The 17,244-nt window shown below is 47.9% G+C and overlaps 1 protein-coding gene across 2 annotated transcripts in view; it reads right to left on the bottom strand.

Moving 5' to 3' along the window:
• Positions 1–17,244, bottom strand: part of SPG11 (spastic paraplegia 11 (autosomal recessive)) — a 79,858-nt gene that overhangs the window by 12,091 nt on the left and 50,523 nt on the right. For both annotated transcript variants that reach the window (XM_018053821.1, XM_018053822.1), the window contains exons 28-33: positions 12,124–12,286; positions 9,435–9,649; positions 8,246–8,999; positions 2,972–3,111; positions 2,077–2,275; positions 1,198–1,335 (exon numbers count right to left, since the gene is read on the bottom strand). In XM_018053821.1, the coding sequence (XP_017909310.1) occupies positions 1,198–1,335; positions 2,077–2,275; positions 2,972–3,111; positions 8,246–8,999; positions 9,435–9,649; positions 12,124–12,286 (1,609 nt within the window). The remainder of the gene's footprint in view (positions 1–1,197; positions 1,336–2,076; positions 2,276–2,971; positions 3,112–8,245; positions 9,000–9,434; positions 9,650–12,123; positions 12,287–17,244) is intronic.

Here is a 17,244-nt window from a genome sequence, read left to right as displayed (position 1 = left end):
GTCGCTCAGTCGTGCCCGACACTTAGCGACCCCATGGACTGCAGCCCACCAGGCTCCTCCGTCCGTGGGATTCTTCAGGCAAGAGCACTGGAGTGGGCTGCTATTTGAAGAATTGATGCCTTTGCACTGTGTTGTTGGAGAAGACTCTTGAGAGTCCCTTGGACTGTAAGATCCAACCAGTCCATCCTAAAGGAGATCAGTCCTGGGTGTTCACTGGAAGGACTGATGCTGAAGCTGAAACTCCAGTACTTTGGCCACCTCATTGGAAGAGTTGACTCACTGGAAAAGACCCAGATGCTGGGAGGGATTGGGGGCAGGAGGAGAAGGGGACGACAGAGGATGAGATGGTTGATTGACATGAGTTTCAGTAAACTCCGGGAGTTGGTGACGGACAGGGAGGCCTGGCGTGCTGCAGTCCGTGGGGTCACAAAGAGCTGGACATGACTGAGTGACTGAACTGAAAGCTTTAGAAACGGGCATACTCCTGAATCAGGAATTTTTCTCATAGAAGCAATCATGGGTGCGCACACACTGCCTGTGAGCACGTCTGTCAGTGTTTAAAGCAGCAGAAGCTACTGCAAGCGACCTGCAGGTCCTGTAACAGGGTGTGCCTTTTAAAATTACATGTGAGAGAAATACTGTGTAACTGTTACAAAAATTATGCAGAATAGTCAGTGTCATGGAAAGATATTAATGATAGCATATTCATAATTATAAGTAGTAGCCACAGTATAATGCCATTTAAAAAAATGAGCATCTGTGGACTTGCACGGAAAAAGATGAGAGGGGCACACACTACTGAAGGAGCCCAACAGCACGGAAATGGGCTTTGAAACCACAGTGTTCAGATGCCAGCTGTGTCACATAAGAAGTTATAAGTTAATCAACTTCTCTGAAGGTTTAGTTCCCTTCTTCTAAAATGGGGACACTAACAGCCGTTCTGCAGGGTAATGTGAGAATGAAGTAAGCTAAATATACAAAATGGGAAAAGGGCACTTTTCGGTGTGACCTCCAATCCTGGGCTGCGCTTCCGCACGCATCTCCCAGCTTTTCCTCAGTGGACTCATGGCTCTCTACTGAGAACTCACAAACGATCGCGGAGGAGGAGGGGCCCAGACAGGGAACAAGGGTCCAACAGAAGGCTTCTCAGCGCCCTGCTCGGGCCCAAAACATGTGAGAAGATGGCCAACAACTTACTGCAAGACAGCTCCCCGTGGGGAACAGAGGAAATCTTCTCCAACAACTTCATGCCCACCAAGGTGGGGTCTTGACACAAAGCGGTCAGCTGAAGAAATATCTGGCTTTCCTCTGCTGGGCTAAACACCTGCCTGTGTCCTGTATAGAAAGACGTGGAGAGAGGCGCTTGTTTTACCGTGAGAGAGATCAGAGGAAGACAGGAGCCCCAGGGCAGGAGGCCACTGCGCAGGCCTGGGCCCAGGGGGCCACGCCGAGGGAGCTGCCCGGACGGCTGTCCTCCGGCGCTGCAGGCGAGATGGCCTCGCACAGGACAGCAGGGGTTCATCAGCTCAGAGAAAAGCACCGTCACTCTAGATACGACCCTAAAGCGGTGAACAAGAAGCAACAGTGGGGAAAGTAATGCAGGGGCCCCCTGGTGTCCAGTGGTTAAGAAGCCACCTCACACGGCAGCAGACGCCAGTCTGAGCCCTGGTCCTGGGAGACCCCACGCGCCACGGGGCAGCTAAGCCTGTGTACGCGCCACGGCTGCCGAGTCACGAGCTCCAACTACGGAGCCCATGTGCAGCGGTACCGAAGCCCAAGCTCCGCAACAGGAGAAAAGCCACCACGAAGAGAAGCCCGCGCTCCTCAACTAGAGCAGACCGCGCGCTCTGCAGCTACGAGCAGCCCGCAAGCAGCAGCGCAGGCCAAACACGGCCAAAGATGAGCAAGCAAGTAAATATTTTTAAAGGAGGAAATAAATGCAGTGTGCTCTCTTTCAAGTGCAACCTGGCACCTTGCCAGGACAGCACACAGGATGTACACGAACGTAAGTCAAATCCTTGCTGTGGGCAGCTGGAGAGTGGTCTGAAAGCCCAGGGAGGCCTGGGAGCAGGGCACCTGTTCCCTCCGACGGTGTCAGCAGCTCCCGGGTCACCTCTTCAGCCACAAGTGCAGCCACTGTGTCTGGCCTGAGGCCCTGGGTGCTGATGAAGGCTTGAGCTCGCTTGCATCGATTAGGCTGCTGAGAGGCCAAGATGGCCCGGAGCACGGCCTCACCATCCTGGGCAGCGACGTCTGCATAGGAACAGCCCAGCTCCTGAGAGGGAGGCAACCCAGGCCATCATGAGGGGCCAGCGGAAGCCAGCAGACCACCACCCTTCCCAGAATCTGACATGGACAGAGGCCGTGGTTTTCTGAGCTTCAAGATCCCTCACCCTGAGCAGGAAGCTTACAAGAAGGAAACCTGTTTTTCGAGTCCCTTCTATCACTTTGCCAATGAGCTGAAACCAACCAAGAGGTCTGTCTTCAGAAATCATCAGGTGACTTACCCTCTCTCACTGAGCACTGAGCTTTTCAAATGTCATGAAACCTAAATAAAAGGCGGAGCCCTTCTTTATTGTTCCCACGGCAGCAGGAAATCTTAATTTCCAAAGCCGCCTCTGCGCTCTGTCCAAGGCAGGGCTTCACCCTCGGCTAGCTTTCTCTCGCGCTCTTCCGCTGCATTTAGGGTAGAATCTTTTTCTCCCTCAATCAGCACAAAGCCGACACAGCTGCTGGCTGCTCTGGCTCCTGTCTTTACACTCAAGCTCATTTTAAAAAGTTGAAATTTAGAGCCCTGTCCCACACGGCGAGCTCCCCTCTATGGTTCAGGGGGTGGATTTACAGGGGCCACCACACCGACAAGAGCGCTCCCTCCAGGTCGGGGTCATCACTGACGAGCTGACCGGGCAACGGCCCCACTGCCCCCCGGCCCCCCGCGGCAGCCCCCCGTGGAGGCCCCGCGGGCGCGCACCTTGGCGAGCTCGTAGAGACAGAGGACCTGCCGGCAGCAGTGCTTCCCGTGAAGGCACCTGCTTGTCAGAATCTCCAGGTTCGTCACCACTTCATCCGCGGGGGGCAGCGTCACGAACGACCGACTGTCCAGACTGGAAGCTGGAAGCAAACAGAGGCCTGTGGGGGGCTTTCAGGGCCTCTCCTTGGCCCCCCCGACCCTGCCTCTCTGCTCACAGCTTCCTTCCCTGCACCCTCTGGACCCCCTCGGGTCTGGGACCACTTCTAACAGGGCTCACACCCCACTTACCCTTCTGTCACCGCCCTCTTCCAGGAAATCCCAGCCCAGGATACTCTGAAGGTCTCAGAGGCTAAAATAGACTCAAAGCCACCTAACACACATGCTGCTGCTGCTGCTGCTGCTGCCGAGTCGCTTCAGTCGTGTCCGACTCTGTGCGACCCCATAGCGGCAGCCCACCAGGCTCCCCCGTCCCTGGGATTCTCCAGGCAAGAACACTGGAGTGGGTTGCCATTTCCTTCTCCAACGCATGAAAGTGAAAAGTGAAAGTGAAGTCGCTCAGTCGTGTCCAACTTAGCGACCCCATGGACTGCAGCCCACCAGGCTCCTCCGTCCATGGGGTTTTCCAGGCAAGAGTATTGGAGTGGGGTGCCATTGCCTTCTCACACACATACTAGAGACCATCAAAGACGCTCGCCAGACTCTCCCCCCAACACACTCCCTTCCAGTTTCCCCTTCTATCAAGTCATCACAGGTCTGCCTGACTGCATCTCGGAACATCTCTGTGGTCACTGCCTGGCGTCCAGCCCGCACCCCATGCATCTAAGAGGCTCTCCCTGTCCCCTGCTGCCAGTCTCCCTGCTCCCCCAGTTCAGCCTCGCAAACCTGGTGCCCTCTGCATTATAAAATACAGATCAAAAAAATCAAGGCTCTGCTGGATAGGTATCTTAAAGGCATAGTAAAAGTAAAAGCCATTCCTGGTTTCTTGTTAAAATAAAAATAATTTAAAAAAAGCTCTTAGCATACAATAAAAATTCAATTTAATAAAGGGTTTCCTGTCAGGGGAAAAAAATAGGAAAGGATATTTACATGACACTGTTCCTAATAGCAAAAACAAAACTGAAAAATTTTAAGTGTGAATCAGTGAATCATCGTTAAAAAATCACATACATTCATACAGTACTCTGCAGCCACTAGAAGAACGAGGCTCATCTCTCTGCACTGACAGCACGCGTGTCCGTGCACGCGTGCAAGCCCACACACAGAGGACAACGGACGCCGCGCAAGTACAGGAGGTTAGCCTGGGGAAGTCGGTGGGCATGGTGCTGAACGGGTGGGTAACTTTCACTCTTCTACTTCACACGCTTCTGTATTCTGTGATTTGTTACATTAAGAATATAATCCTTTTGTATTTAAGATACTGTTTAAAAAATACTTTAAACGCAAAAAAATGAAAAGCAACTCAGACCATGTTATTCCTCTGCTTAAAACCCTTCATTAGGGTTTCCATTTCTAGGTCTCTCCCACTGAACTCCACATAAAGCCTAGATCCAGGGCACGGAGCCCTCTGTGAAGACTCTGGAAAGTGAACAGGAGCAGGTGGGCTGGAGATAACCTGTACTCCCACTGTCTCCCTGCGAGTAACCTCCAGGCTGGATGCAGTGCTGCCTGAAACCCAGAGCCCAGCACTGTAGCTCACAGAGAAAAGGAGCAGCTCAGGAGGCGCCCTCAAGAACAGGCTCACGGAGTGGAACGGGGACTCCCAGGAGCGCCCATTCTCTCTCGTCTCTGCTCTTAAGCAACCCCTTAGCTGTGGTGGGCAGGCTGCAGCGGCAGCTGGCAAGAGCCAAAATTCAGAAAGGGACCTTCTTTTCAGAACAGAGGCGCTCCGGTCCTGAGCAGGCAGAGCGAATCCCTGCTCTCTTCTGCATCATCCCGTTGGCTGGCCCAAGACGCACTCCATCCGGAAAGCGTCTGATAGAGCCGGGCAACTGGCAGCTCCAGCTTTGGCCGGAAGACTGAAATGGGAAGCCTCAGGCAACCAGAAAGTGCCCGGGAGGGATTTAGGAAAGCAACACAATGAAGCTGTTCATAAACATACGGGCCCATCCATGCCTGGGCTCTGCGCTATGGAGCTGGTCTTGACCGACAGTCGAAGACTCAGAGGAGTGAGTCGGCAGACAGACCGCTACTCAGGCCGCAGGCTGGGCACAGGATGGCACACACAGGATGGTCTGCACGGCAGCACGAAGAAACGGAGGGCGGCGGCCGGAACCACAGCCCGCACGAGGTGGTGGGCACTCGCAGTCTGAACGCAGCCAGGTCAACTGGCTGCTCTAAATATATTAACACTCTTCACAGGACTTAAACAAGATCCAACATCTCATAACATACCACTCAAAATGTCCAAGATACAACGCAAAATTATTCAGCATACAAAGATACAGGACAAGCTCAACTCACGCAAGAAAAGAAATGCTGGAACTCAGCACTAAAATGACGTGACTGTTGAGATTACCTGAAAGACTTTAAAACCGCTACTACAAATGTTCCAACAAGCAGTTACGAACGCTTACCACTTAAACAGAAAAACACAGTCTTAGCAAAGAAATAAAAGGTACAAGGAATAAAAAGGAAATTTTAGAACTGAAATTTAAAAATCACAGAAATAAAAGCTAACAGAATAGAAATTCCAGAGTCAGTGAAAATGAAGACAGACGAATAGAGAAAGAAAAATTGAAAAAGCTAAGCCTCAGGGACTTGAGACAATAACATTCTAAGATTCATGTCACTGGAGTCCTAGGAGGAGAGCAGTATGAGTATGGTGCTAAAAAAAATTAAAAAAAAAAAAAACACACACACACACACAAAAAAAACCCACGATGTCTGAAAACTACCTAAATTTGATAAACCTACATGCTTAAGAAGCTCAAACAGCATAACCCACACCACCCCCTGGCCAAAAATCAAACTGCTGAAAAGACAGAAAAAAAAAAAAAAATGTTGAGAGCAACAAGAGAAAAATGCATCTATAGGGGACAACAACTCAAAAGACTGCAGATTTTTCATCAAATACCATGCGGGTCAAAAAGCAAGCGGCGGAACCTTTTTAAGTGTGGGAAGAAAAGAATCAACGTTCTATACCCAGCAAAAAATGAGCCTTCAGGGATGGAAGGAGTAAGAGAGACATTCCCAGACGAACAACACACTGAGGAAGTGAGAACCGAAGCACTCTGCTTCTAACAATCACACAGATGGAGAAAGGGACGGAAGGAAACTCAGAGCATCAGAAATGAAGGGAGAGCAACAAGAACTGTAAATATCTGCTTCTAACAGATGACTCGAAAGAATCACTACGGAGCCCTTCACACAGATGGAGAAACGGAAGGGAAGGAAGCTCAGAGCATCAGAAATGAAGGAGGAGCAACAGAAACTGAGTATCGGAACCTCCCTGGCAGCCCAGCAGTTAAGGCTCTGCGCTTCCAATGCAGAAGGGCACGAGTTCAATCCCGGGTCAGGAAACTAAGCTCCCATATGCCATGCAGTATGGCCAAAAAATTAAGAAGAAGGAAAAAAAAAAAGACTAAATATCTGAGTAAATATACTGATAATAAACTCTCAAGTTTGTTAAAACATATTTTTCAGTTGAAAACAAAAAATTTAGCACTGTTTGATGAAATTTTCAATGTATGTAGGAGTTACATAATGAGGCAACTTGGACATAAAGGGAGAGAAGGGACATGACCCACAAGGTTTCTAACCTTCAGTTGAGGTGAGAAAACATGATTTTAAGTAGACTGTGAAAAGTTACATGTGTTTAACACAACCCTTAAAGCAACCAATTTAAAAAAAAAACACGATGCAAAGCTATATAGTCAAAATCCCAAATTAAAATGGAAGATTAAAAACTGTTAAAATAACCCAAAGGCAAGAAAAGGTTTCCTCAAAACACACAAACTACCAAAACCCACCCAAGATTTAAAAAAAAAAAAATAATAACCTGATTAGTCACATAACTATGAAATAAATTACAGCTTAAAATCTTCCAAAACAAAAATCTCCAGGTTTAGATGGTTTTACTGCTAAATTCTATTGAACATTTGAAGAAGAAATAACACCAATTCCATACAAAATTTTCCAGAAAACACAAGAGGAGGGAAACTTTCCAACTCATGAAACTGGCATTACTCTGATACAAAAACCGAAGAGTATGAGAGTACAGATCAGTGTTCTTCAAGCACAAAAATGCGAATGTTCTCAACAAGGTAAGTTGATTCCAGTAGTATATCAAAAAGAATAATGTACTATAACCAAGCGAGGTTTTTCCTAGGAATACAAAAAGCTGGTTCAGTATTTTAAAAAATCAATTAATGTAATCTACTGCATTACCGGGGCTTCCCAGGTGGTGCCAGTGATAAAGAATCTGTCTGCCAATGCAGGAGGTGTGAGACATGGTTTCAGTCCCTGGGTCAGGAAGATCCCCTGGAGGAGGACATGGCAACTCACTCCAGTATTCTTGCCTGAAGAATCCCCACGGACAGAGGAGCTTGGTGAGCTGTAGTCCCTAGGGTTGCAAAGAGTCGGATACGACTCAAGTGACTTATCACACACACACGCACTGTACTACTAGTCTAGAGAAGAGGAAAACACAATCTTATCAATGGATGAAGAAAAAAGAGACAAAATTCAACGATTCATGATAAAAACTATCAGCAAATTAGGAACAGAACTTCCTCAACATGACAAAGGTATCTTCAAAAATCCTAACCTAATACTTAATGATGAAGGCTAAATGCCTCCTCCCTAAGACCAGTAACAAGGCAAGGATGGAAGCTGTTGTCAGTACAATAAATGAAGAATAATTAATGAGGGAAAGAGACTGGAGGGAAGGAAACAGAACCACCTCTACTTGCAGATATGACTATCTTCATAGAAAATCCCAAGGAATCTACAAGAAAACTCTTAGGGTAAGTGAGTTTAGCAAGATCACAGAATTTAAGCTTAATGTAAACAATCAACCATAATTCTAAATGTGATCATGTACAACTAGAAACATGATTATTTACACAGAGTAAATTCCAGTGAATTAACTGTAAATCAGACAGATTCCCTCTAATCTTGCTACACAGCTAGTTAAAAATACAGGTGTTTCTACCTCATTGAGTAGTTAATTATCTAGTTTATGGATTACCCTTAACTTAGTGTAACTGGTGTGTCAAGTCTCTTTCTACCTGGAGAGAGTGCCTCCCAGGAGGCGGCAGCAGGACTTTCACTTACTGCTCTGGGCTTTCCTTAGGGGGACGCCAGCTCCCTCTTCTTCCTCAGGAAGCTCAGCACTCCCCAAGAGCGCGAGGATCTCCGGGTGCAGGTCATCCTCACTAGCCTCCCCTGAAGCGAGCGCCCTGCAGTGCAGCACCAAGGCGACGTCTTGGTGATAGAAACGGAAATACCGGCACGCTCGGCTTGCTTCGTGCACACGGCCGTCATCCAGCAGGCGCCCGATCAGACGGGTGAGGGACGCCTGCTCCTTCCAGGTCAGTTCACTGCCGCAAACGTCTCTGGATGGAAGGCCAGTGAGTTCTAAGTATTTCGATGTGTTCAGAACAGCCAAGCTAGAGAACGAAAACTCACTGGCTAAGCCATCAAAGGAAAGGTCACCTCCAGCTGAGGCCTGCTGAGGCGCCCTGGGCCCTCCTTCCTCCTGGCTGCCCATGAGGGTGTGCTGGGCGACACGGCAGAGCCAGATCTGCTTCTCCAGGCCCTCCAGGTCCTCCAGAGGCACTGGGTCCTCCCGGGCGAGCCAGTGCCCCGCCAGCGTGAGCAGCAGGTGGCGCTCCTCGGTGCTGCTGGGGCCCCCTGCAGCGGGGCACTCACCTGCCCACAGGGCCTGGGCTGAGAAAAAAGAAGCTGCTGCTCTGCTGGAAATGGAATTTTTCTTAAAATTCTCGTGACATTTTTTCCAGAAGTCAATTCGTGCTTGTTTCAGGGACCACTGGTCAGTGCGCTTTAAGGTCTGCACTTCCTGTGTCATCTGTGAAATTGAGCAAAGCAAGTCTTAGCTTTTCCTAGATAGAGAAGTATCATAAATGTTACTGCTCCCTACTTGTAAGAATCCACATCAAACTAGAGAACATGGGACATGGCTACAGAGGATCCTGGAAGTTTTATCTGTAAAGGTAAAACATGAAAAACAACTCTAAATTTATCTAATTGAATGAAGCTCAAGAGGAAGCCACGCTATGTTTAATTCTATTCAATATAGCTGAAGCATGTCCTGTAAGCTGACTTTATATTAAAGCAAATATTCCTCAAAAATGGGCGTTGCAGGCTCATCCATTTCTGAAAGTAATCTGTGCGTCAGAAGTGAAAAAGCATCATCTCTGATAAGTCGCATATCTCAATGAATTCTCCAAATAATGCTGGTTCAAAAAGCTCAGTTTTTAATTAACTTAAAGTCCTATGATACCTCTTCAATCACCAAGTCGTCCACAGGCAGCCCAGCTAGTTCTGCTACCCTCCTGGCCAAAGCAAAGTGTCCGTCTGTCTCCAGTTTTTCCAAAACTGACCTACATTCACGCTGGAAACTCTCAAGGCTGTAGCTGGTAATGAGTGCACGGTTAATGGCTGTGGGTGTATCCTTCAGAATCTGACTGAGGACACACAGCTTCTTCACATCTGGGCCTGTGCCGAACAGAAGCAGAGTTAAGCATTAAAACAAAATGAAACATTAAAAAACAGAAGCAAAATACTGATACAGCCATTTCAAGAGCAACTAAATATGAGGGAAGAATGTGTATATTTAACCTAATAATGTGCTTAAAGGGAAAACAACCACCTATATCTCTACTCTGCTTGGCTGGCAGAGGAAGCCCAAGGCAGCTCCTATACAGCAAGCACTGTTAGAGATTAGCACATGGGCCCCATCTATAAATCTGGCTTTACACACCAGGTGGAAGCTGCTGGCCTCCCATGCAGCAGCTTTGGGAAGCTTTGGCCTTTGAGGTCAGTTCCATCTTTTTCCAGACTTTTCTACCTTAAGTTTCTTTTTATGATTGTTCACTCACTCATTTACGCCAAGCATCGTGTGGATCAACATACATAACCTGCAGGACAGCTAAACAGCAGCCAGAACTCTAACGTGGTTCCCCGGCATCCGGAACGGAGCCCCGCGTGCTCTCCCGGACATCTGTCTAACGCAGCCCAAGGAGACCCAGCCGAGCACTCCCTGATGGCCCCAGGAAATTTTAATCCAGCGATAACTGCCGTGCAATATTACACCAGTTTCAGTGTACGACGCAGTGGTTCGGCATTTTTTAACCTTGATTGTTTACATTCTTCTGCTTAGTTAGTTATCTCTGGCTGTGCCGTGTCTCTGTGGCCACGTGGGCTCTTCTCCAGTTGTGGCAAGCAGGGCCTTCTCTTGGTTGCGGGGCGCAGGCTTCCCGAGGTGGCTTCTCTCTTACATGAGCAGATGCTTTGGGGTGTGCGGGCTTCAGAAGCCGTGGCACGCGGGCTCTGGAGCACAGGCTCAGCAGTCGTGGCGCACGGGCTCAGCTGCTCTGCAGCGCGTGGGGCCTTCCGGGATCAGGGAGCGAGCCCATGTCTCCTGTACTGGCAGGCGGATTCTTTGCCGGGACCCCAGGGAAGCCCCTGATGTTTCTGGACATTACGAAACAATCGCCACAATGCATCCAGAAACTGTCTGCCGCCACACAGTTTTTACACGTTTACTGACCACATTCCCGAGGCTGTCCAGGGCCTCCTGCGGCTCATTTCCTTTGCAGCTGGGTGCGTGCCTCTCGACCCTCTTCTTACTCTGCCTGCCCCTCACCCTCCTCCCTCCGGCAACTGCCTCTTTGCCCCCGCTGCCTGTGCGTCTGCTTCTGTCCCGCTCTGCTTGTCTTTAGATCCCACATGTAAGTGGAATGATGCGATATTTATCTGCCCTAGAAATTCTTGTCCTGAATAACCCTAGGAATTCTCTGCCAATCATTTACGTGGTTTGGTCTGTGCCTACTCTCAGACAGAGTAACACAGAGCCCCTGTCTGCCCTGTGATAAAGGAAGGGCACGCAATCCACTGCACAGGGCCTGCTCCCCTGCCACCGGCCGGGCTGCGCTGGGAGGCAGCTACTTCCAGGGACAGAGACACCTTGTGTCGGTGTGCTGGCTTTCTATGCTGGCACAACGTATAATGTAAGTTAAAAAAAAACATGTTTCTCTCCTCTAAGCACACACATGGTATACACATAAAAATATTATACAAAAACAATGTAATTCGGTGAATAAGTCATTATGGTAATGGTTAACAACATAGACAATCTTTGTAATCTTTTAAGATATGGTACTTTGGCAAGAAAACAGGAAATTCATTTCTGAAAAACTTAAAGTTACTATACACCGATGACAATATACTAAAAGGATCTACCGTTTGGTCTACACAGTAATTGACAAGTAGCTCCTGTGTAACACATGTTGGAAACACCCCCTCTTTCCTTCAAGCCTGCACAGCCTACAAGACCGGCATGAAGCCCAGGTGTTCTAGCACTGCTCTGTGCAAATGTGAGCTTCCAGTTGAACATCTGTGCGTTTAAATGTGATAACATAACCCTGGGAGTGAAAAACACTAGAATCTAGCGTAAAAGAGTAACATTACCACTCAACAAAAACTTGAAATTCTCAAAAAGTAGAAAAGAAAATAAGGGAATCCTAGTTTCATCCAATCAGCAATAAGCTTAGAGACTGCCGGTGTCTAGAGGAACCTGCAAAAAATCAGCACAATTTGTCTCTTGAAACCTTCAAACTGAATTAGGCATTCCTGAAACAAGTTTGTGACCTTGAGAAATGGTGACACGTTAAGGTCACTTGTCAGAGAAAGAGCACCAGTGACAGGGGAGAGCCGGCGTCAGCCGGGGGAGAGCCGGCTGCTTGCTCAGCATCGGCGGATGGCCGCGCTGGGTGCGCTCCACCCTGCTGCGCTGCTTGAAACGCTTCACCCTTGGTTGAGGTCTCCTGCCACCTCTTCCTCACACCGCGTTCTGGCCTGGAATCTTTCAGGTCACATGCCTTTTAATTTCCTGAATGCTCTCCTAAACTGTGTTCAAGATTAAGTATGCTAACTCCCTAGCAGCAACTTAGATGTAAGGACTGTCTTACCATCAGAGAAGAGATGCTCTATTCCAACAAACAGCTGTAAAAGCCTCCCCAGCTCATACTGGGTGCCACACTGCTGCAGCATAAGCTTCAAAAGAAAACACACGTGCTCCTTCAGCCACGGCGCAGGGATGGCAGCGGGGACCCTTGTGGCTGCTGTCTCAAGCTATTAAAAAGAAGAGAGGGGTAGGGAAAGTGGTTTCACAGGAACAGCACATCAAAAAAATCTCCAAAACTTGAGAATGTCTAAAAAAGCCAAGGTCCCATCCAAGGCATCTCCCATCACAAAGGAGGACGGATGCTTCCTTCAGGTCCTTTTCAGACAGCAGTAACTGGTATAGCAAATATAAGCCCTCTTCGCCAGCTTTGTAGTTTGTCTCTTTGTGGGGAATTCTGGTGTAGAGAGCTGTGTGTGTAAAAGGTAAAAAAGGGAGAGAGACCTAGAGATTGAACGGAGTGAAGCAATGCAAACACCCCCCAGACAGTGACCGCCAAACTTATAGCCCTGCAAGTGACTGAAATTAACCAGACATGCTTCACTTGGCAGCTTCTTCAGAGAGGGTCTAAGCTTGCCTTGGAGTCCATTCAGAAGATTTGAAATTCACATGTGAAGACCTCTTAAAGAGACTTGCTTAACATTTCTGAGCTGGTTGTACTGGTGTGCTTATAGTTTACACTATCATTACAGAAGAATCTCCATTAGAAAGACTGAGCCTGAATAAGGCTCAATAATAAGCCTGAATTTTTGTCATTTCAATCAGACGCTACAAATGTTAACAGGAAGATGACCACGAGCAGCAGCTACACTAGGCCTGAATCAGAGTATTACTTCTTAGTTTGTATTTCCTTGATTCCCTACCTCTATTGCTCTAAGAAGAGGGTCTACAGCAGACAGATGATGGAACTGGTTAAAGGAAGAACGTATGGAAGCAAAGCGCTGAGGCAGAGACGGAGCAGCTGCACTCCGCCTTGTAGGGGCTGAGGCAGGAGCAGACAGGCAAGAGGGAGAGTATACCCTGGAGGGCCGAAGGGTGAAACGCAAAACTAGGAAACCCCTAGGGGTTCACACGGGAGGAGACTTAGATGGCCTTGCGTGTGGTGATGCCTTTTTAGGATAAAATATCGAAGAAATGATCCATGAAAGGAGTAACCGATAAGCTGGACAAGCCTCTGCCCTACAAAAGGCAGAGTCAAGAGAATCAGATGGAAAGCCACAGCCTGGAGAAAACATCTGCAACACACCGTTTGATTTTAAGGTGCTGTTACCCAAAATACACAAAGAACTCTTAAAACTAAACAGAAAATAAGCAACACTATTTAAAGCAAATAGGCTAAAGACCTTAATAGACACCTGACCCAAAACACACACAAATGGCTAATAAGCATATGAGGAAAAGACCCATACCCTGTGTCATCAGGGAAATGCAAAATGAGACGACGGTGAGACCACAACACAGCTGTGAGCAAGGCCAAGGTCTGGAGCTCTGCCAGCACCAGAGGTTAGCGAGGACGTGGAGCCTCAGGAGCTTCCGCTGCTGGTGGGAACGCAACACAGCACAGCCGCTGTGGAAGGCAGTTTGGCAGCCTCTCCCAAAGCTAGACACGCGCTCACCACGTGACCGAGCGTCCCTTAGTGACCCCAAATGAGCTGAACACCCACGTCCACATGAAAACCTGCCCGTGCGTGTTTAGAGCAGCTGTTCTGGCTGTAACTGCTAACCCTTGGAAGCAACCAGGAAGTCCTGCAGTGGGCGAATGGACTGGTATATCCACGCCACGTGGTATTATTCTACACGAGAAAGAAATGATCCATCAAGCCATGAAAAGACATGAAAGAAACTTAACTGTATGTTACCAAGCGAAAGAAGGCCATCTACAAAGTCTACATTCTGAATGGTCACAATTCACCATATTCTGGAAAAGGCAAAACCGAGCAGACAGTAGACGCGACAGTGGCTATCAGCGACTGGGGTAGGGAGGGATGAGCAGGGAGCACAGAGGACTTCTAGGGCAGTGAGACACGCTGCGCAGCACTGCGATCATGGATCTAAGTCACTATACATCCGTCCAAACGCGCACCCGAGGAGGGCGCGCCGAGGGCGACCCAGGCAAACTATGCCCTGGGCCGGCCTCGGTGTGTCCGCGTGGGCTTGTCCCTGCTGACAAGCCACTCTGGCGAGCGGCGCAGCTAACAGGCGAGGCCACGCATGCGTGGGAGCAGGAGGCACATGGGAAATCTCTGCACATTCCTTTCAATTCTGTTGTGAACCGAAACTGCTCTAAAAAATAAATTCCTTTTTAGAAAATTGTACGTGTGTGTGTGTAGAACAGCAGATTTAAAACACCAGAATTCTGTCTCGTCACCTAGACGACAATTACCTGGCAGAATCTGTGCAACATGGAACTCTTGGAACTCTGGGGTCTGCCAAAGCCTTACAACTTCCAGAGGAAAACTTGCAACATAAACTGTGGATAATTTTGGTCCATTTCAGTCCTTAGCACAGTGGCAGCTACCTATTTCTCACTCCTAGCCACCTGGAAGGCAGCTTGCACATATTCCTGGAGCAGTTTACACGCACCTTGTGTCGAGGAGACAGCAGGGGTGGCATAAAGAACCTTGGGTCTTTCAAAGATCGGCGCTCTGTTTGCTGCTTCTGACCACAGTGCAAATAAAGACGCAGGCAGACACTGATAGATATTTCACCTCCCCTATTGTTGCAAGCAGACTGGTTCCAAATAGGAAAAGGAGTACGTCAGGGCTGTAATATTGTCGCCCTGCTTATTTAACTTCTATGCAGAGTACATCATGAGAAACGCTGGGCTGGAAGAAGCACAAGCTGGAATTAAGATTGCCGGGAGAGATATCAATAACCTCAGATATGCAGACGACACCACACTTATGGCAGAAAGTGAAGAGGAACCAAAGAGCTTCTTGATGAAAGTGAAAGAGGAGAGTGAAAAAGTTGGCCTAAAGCTCAACATTCAGAAAACGAAGATCATGGCATCTGGTCCCATCACCTCATGGGAAATAGGCAAACAGTATAAACAGTGTCACTGCAGATGGTGAGTGCAGCCATGAAATAAGGTGCTTGCTCCTTGGAAGAAAAGTTATGACCAACCTAGACAGCATATTGAAAAGCAGAGACATCACTTTGCCAACAAAGGTCCGTCTAGTCAAGGCTATGGTTTTTCCTGTGGTCATGTATGGATGTGAGAGTTGGACTGTGAAGAAGGCTGAGTGCTGGAGAATTGATGCGTTTGAACTGTGGTGTTGGAGAAGACTCTTGAGAGTCCCCTGGACTGCAAGGAGATCCAACCAGTCCATCCTAAAGGAAATCAGTCCTGGGTCTTCATTGGAAGGACTGATGCTGAAGCTGAAACTCCAATACTTTGGCCACTGATGTGAAGAGCTGACTCATTTGAAAAGACCCTGATGCTGGGAAAGATTGAGGGCAGGAGGAGAAGGGGACGACAGAGGATGAGATGGTTGGATGGCATCACCGACTCAATGGACATGGGTTTGGGTAGACTCCGGGAGCTGGTGATGGACAGGGAGGCCTGGCGTGCTGCGGTACATGGGGTCACAGAGAGTCAGACACGACTGAGCAACTGAACTGAACTGATTGTTGCAAGCTCTACTCCCTTCAACTGAAGTGACTTCCAGGAGATTTAAAAGGCTGATGCCCTTTTCAACCCCATCTTCTTTTTTGCTTTTTCCCTTGGGAGCCAGACATTAAAGATTAGGACATTAAAGGGACAGTGCAGTGGTTAAGATTTTATATTGCCACTGCAGGGTACATGGGTTCAATCCCTGGTTGGGGAACTGAACCTATGGCTGATTGATGTAGATGTATGGCAGAAACCAACACAACAATAAATTAATAAATCAATTTAAAAAATACATTACATGTCTTATTTAGATTAAAAAAAAGAGAAAAGAGTATGGTATCTGGCAAAACTCCCCTTCAGAAGTGACGGAGAAATTAGGATATTCTCAGATAAAGAAAAGCTGGGAAATCTGGGACTACTAGGCCTGCACTGCAGGAAGTGTTCAAGGGAGTCCTGCAAGGTAAAATAAAAGGACACTAGATACTACCTCAAAGCCATGTGGAGAAATAAAAGAGCTCAGTAAAAGTAAATAAACGGCCAATTATAAAGCCGGTATTATTGCAGCAATAGCTTTTTGTTTTCTATATAGTTTAAGAGACCAATACATTTAAAGAAAAAAGAACAGTTATTAGTTTAAGCTGGTATTACTGTAGCTTTGACCTGTACTTCGAAATCTTGTTTTCTTTATACTTTAAGAGACTAATGCTTTGAAAAGAAATACTAGTTTATGTTTCCAGGCACATAGTTTTGTGACACCAACAACCAACAGGAGTGGGGCCAGTGCTGTGACGTAGCGGTCTGTCTGCTGCTGAAGTTAAACCTCTATAAAATTCAAGTTACAGTGCTGTAACTTGGGACGTTCAGTGTAACCCCCATGGTTAACAACTAAGAAAACAGCTATAGAATAGAAACAAACTGAAATGAGAAAGAAATTTAAACATTTTACTACACAAAGAAATCAACTAAACACAAAAAAGGACACTGATGCCAGAGACCAGGGACACAGAAGCTGCAGGCACACGGCAAACAAGCAGCACAGCAGAAGCCCCTCGCCATCAGCAATCACCGCAAACGCCAACAGGCCAGACTCGCCCACCGAAGACAGAGAGGGGCAGAATGGATAAGAACATGCGCTCCAACTGATGTTGTCTCAGTTCAGTTCACTTCAGCTGCTCAGTCGTGTCCGACTCTTTGCGACCCCAAAGAGTCGTGAATTGCAGCACGCCAGGCCTCCCTGTCCATCACCAGCTCTCGGAGTTCACCCAAACTCATGTGCATCGAGTTGGTGATGGCATCCAGCCATGTCATCCTCGGTCATCCCCTTCTCCTCCTGCCCCCAATCCCTCCCAGCTTCAGGGTCTTTTCCAATGAGTCAACTCTTTGCAGCAGGTGGCCAAAGTACTGGAGTTTCAGCTTCAGCATCAGTCCTTCCAATGAACATCCAGGACTGACCTCCTTTAGGATGGACTGGTTGGATTCTCCTTGCAGTCCAAGGGACTCTCAAGAGTCTTCTCC

Source organism: Capra hircus, chromosome 10, assembly GCF_001704415.2.
Source record: "Capra hircus breed San Clemente chromosome 10, ASM170441v1, whole genome shotgun sequence".
In the NCBI taxonomy this organism is placed as follows: Eukaryota; Metazoa; Chordata; class Mammalia; order Artiodactyla; family Bovidae; genus Capra; species Capra hircus.
Note: the sequence above shows the minus strand (reverse complement) of the source record. Positions and strands in the feature narration are given on the sequence as shown.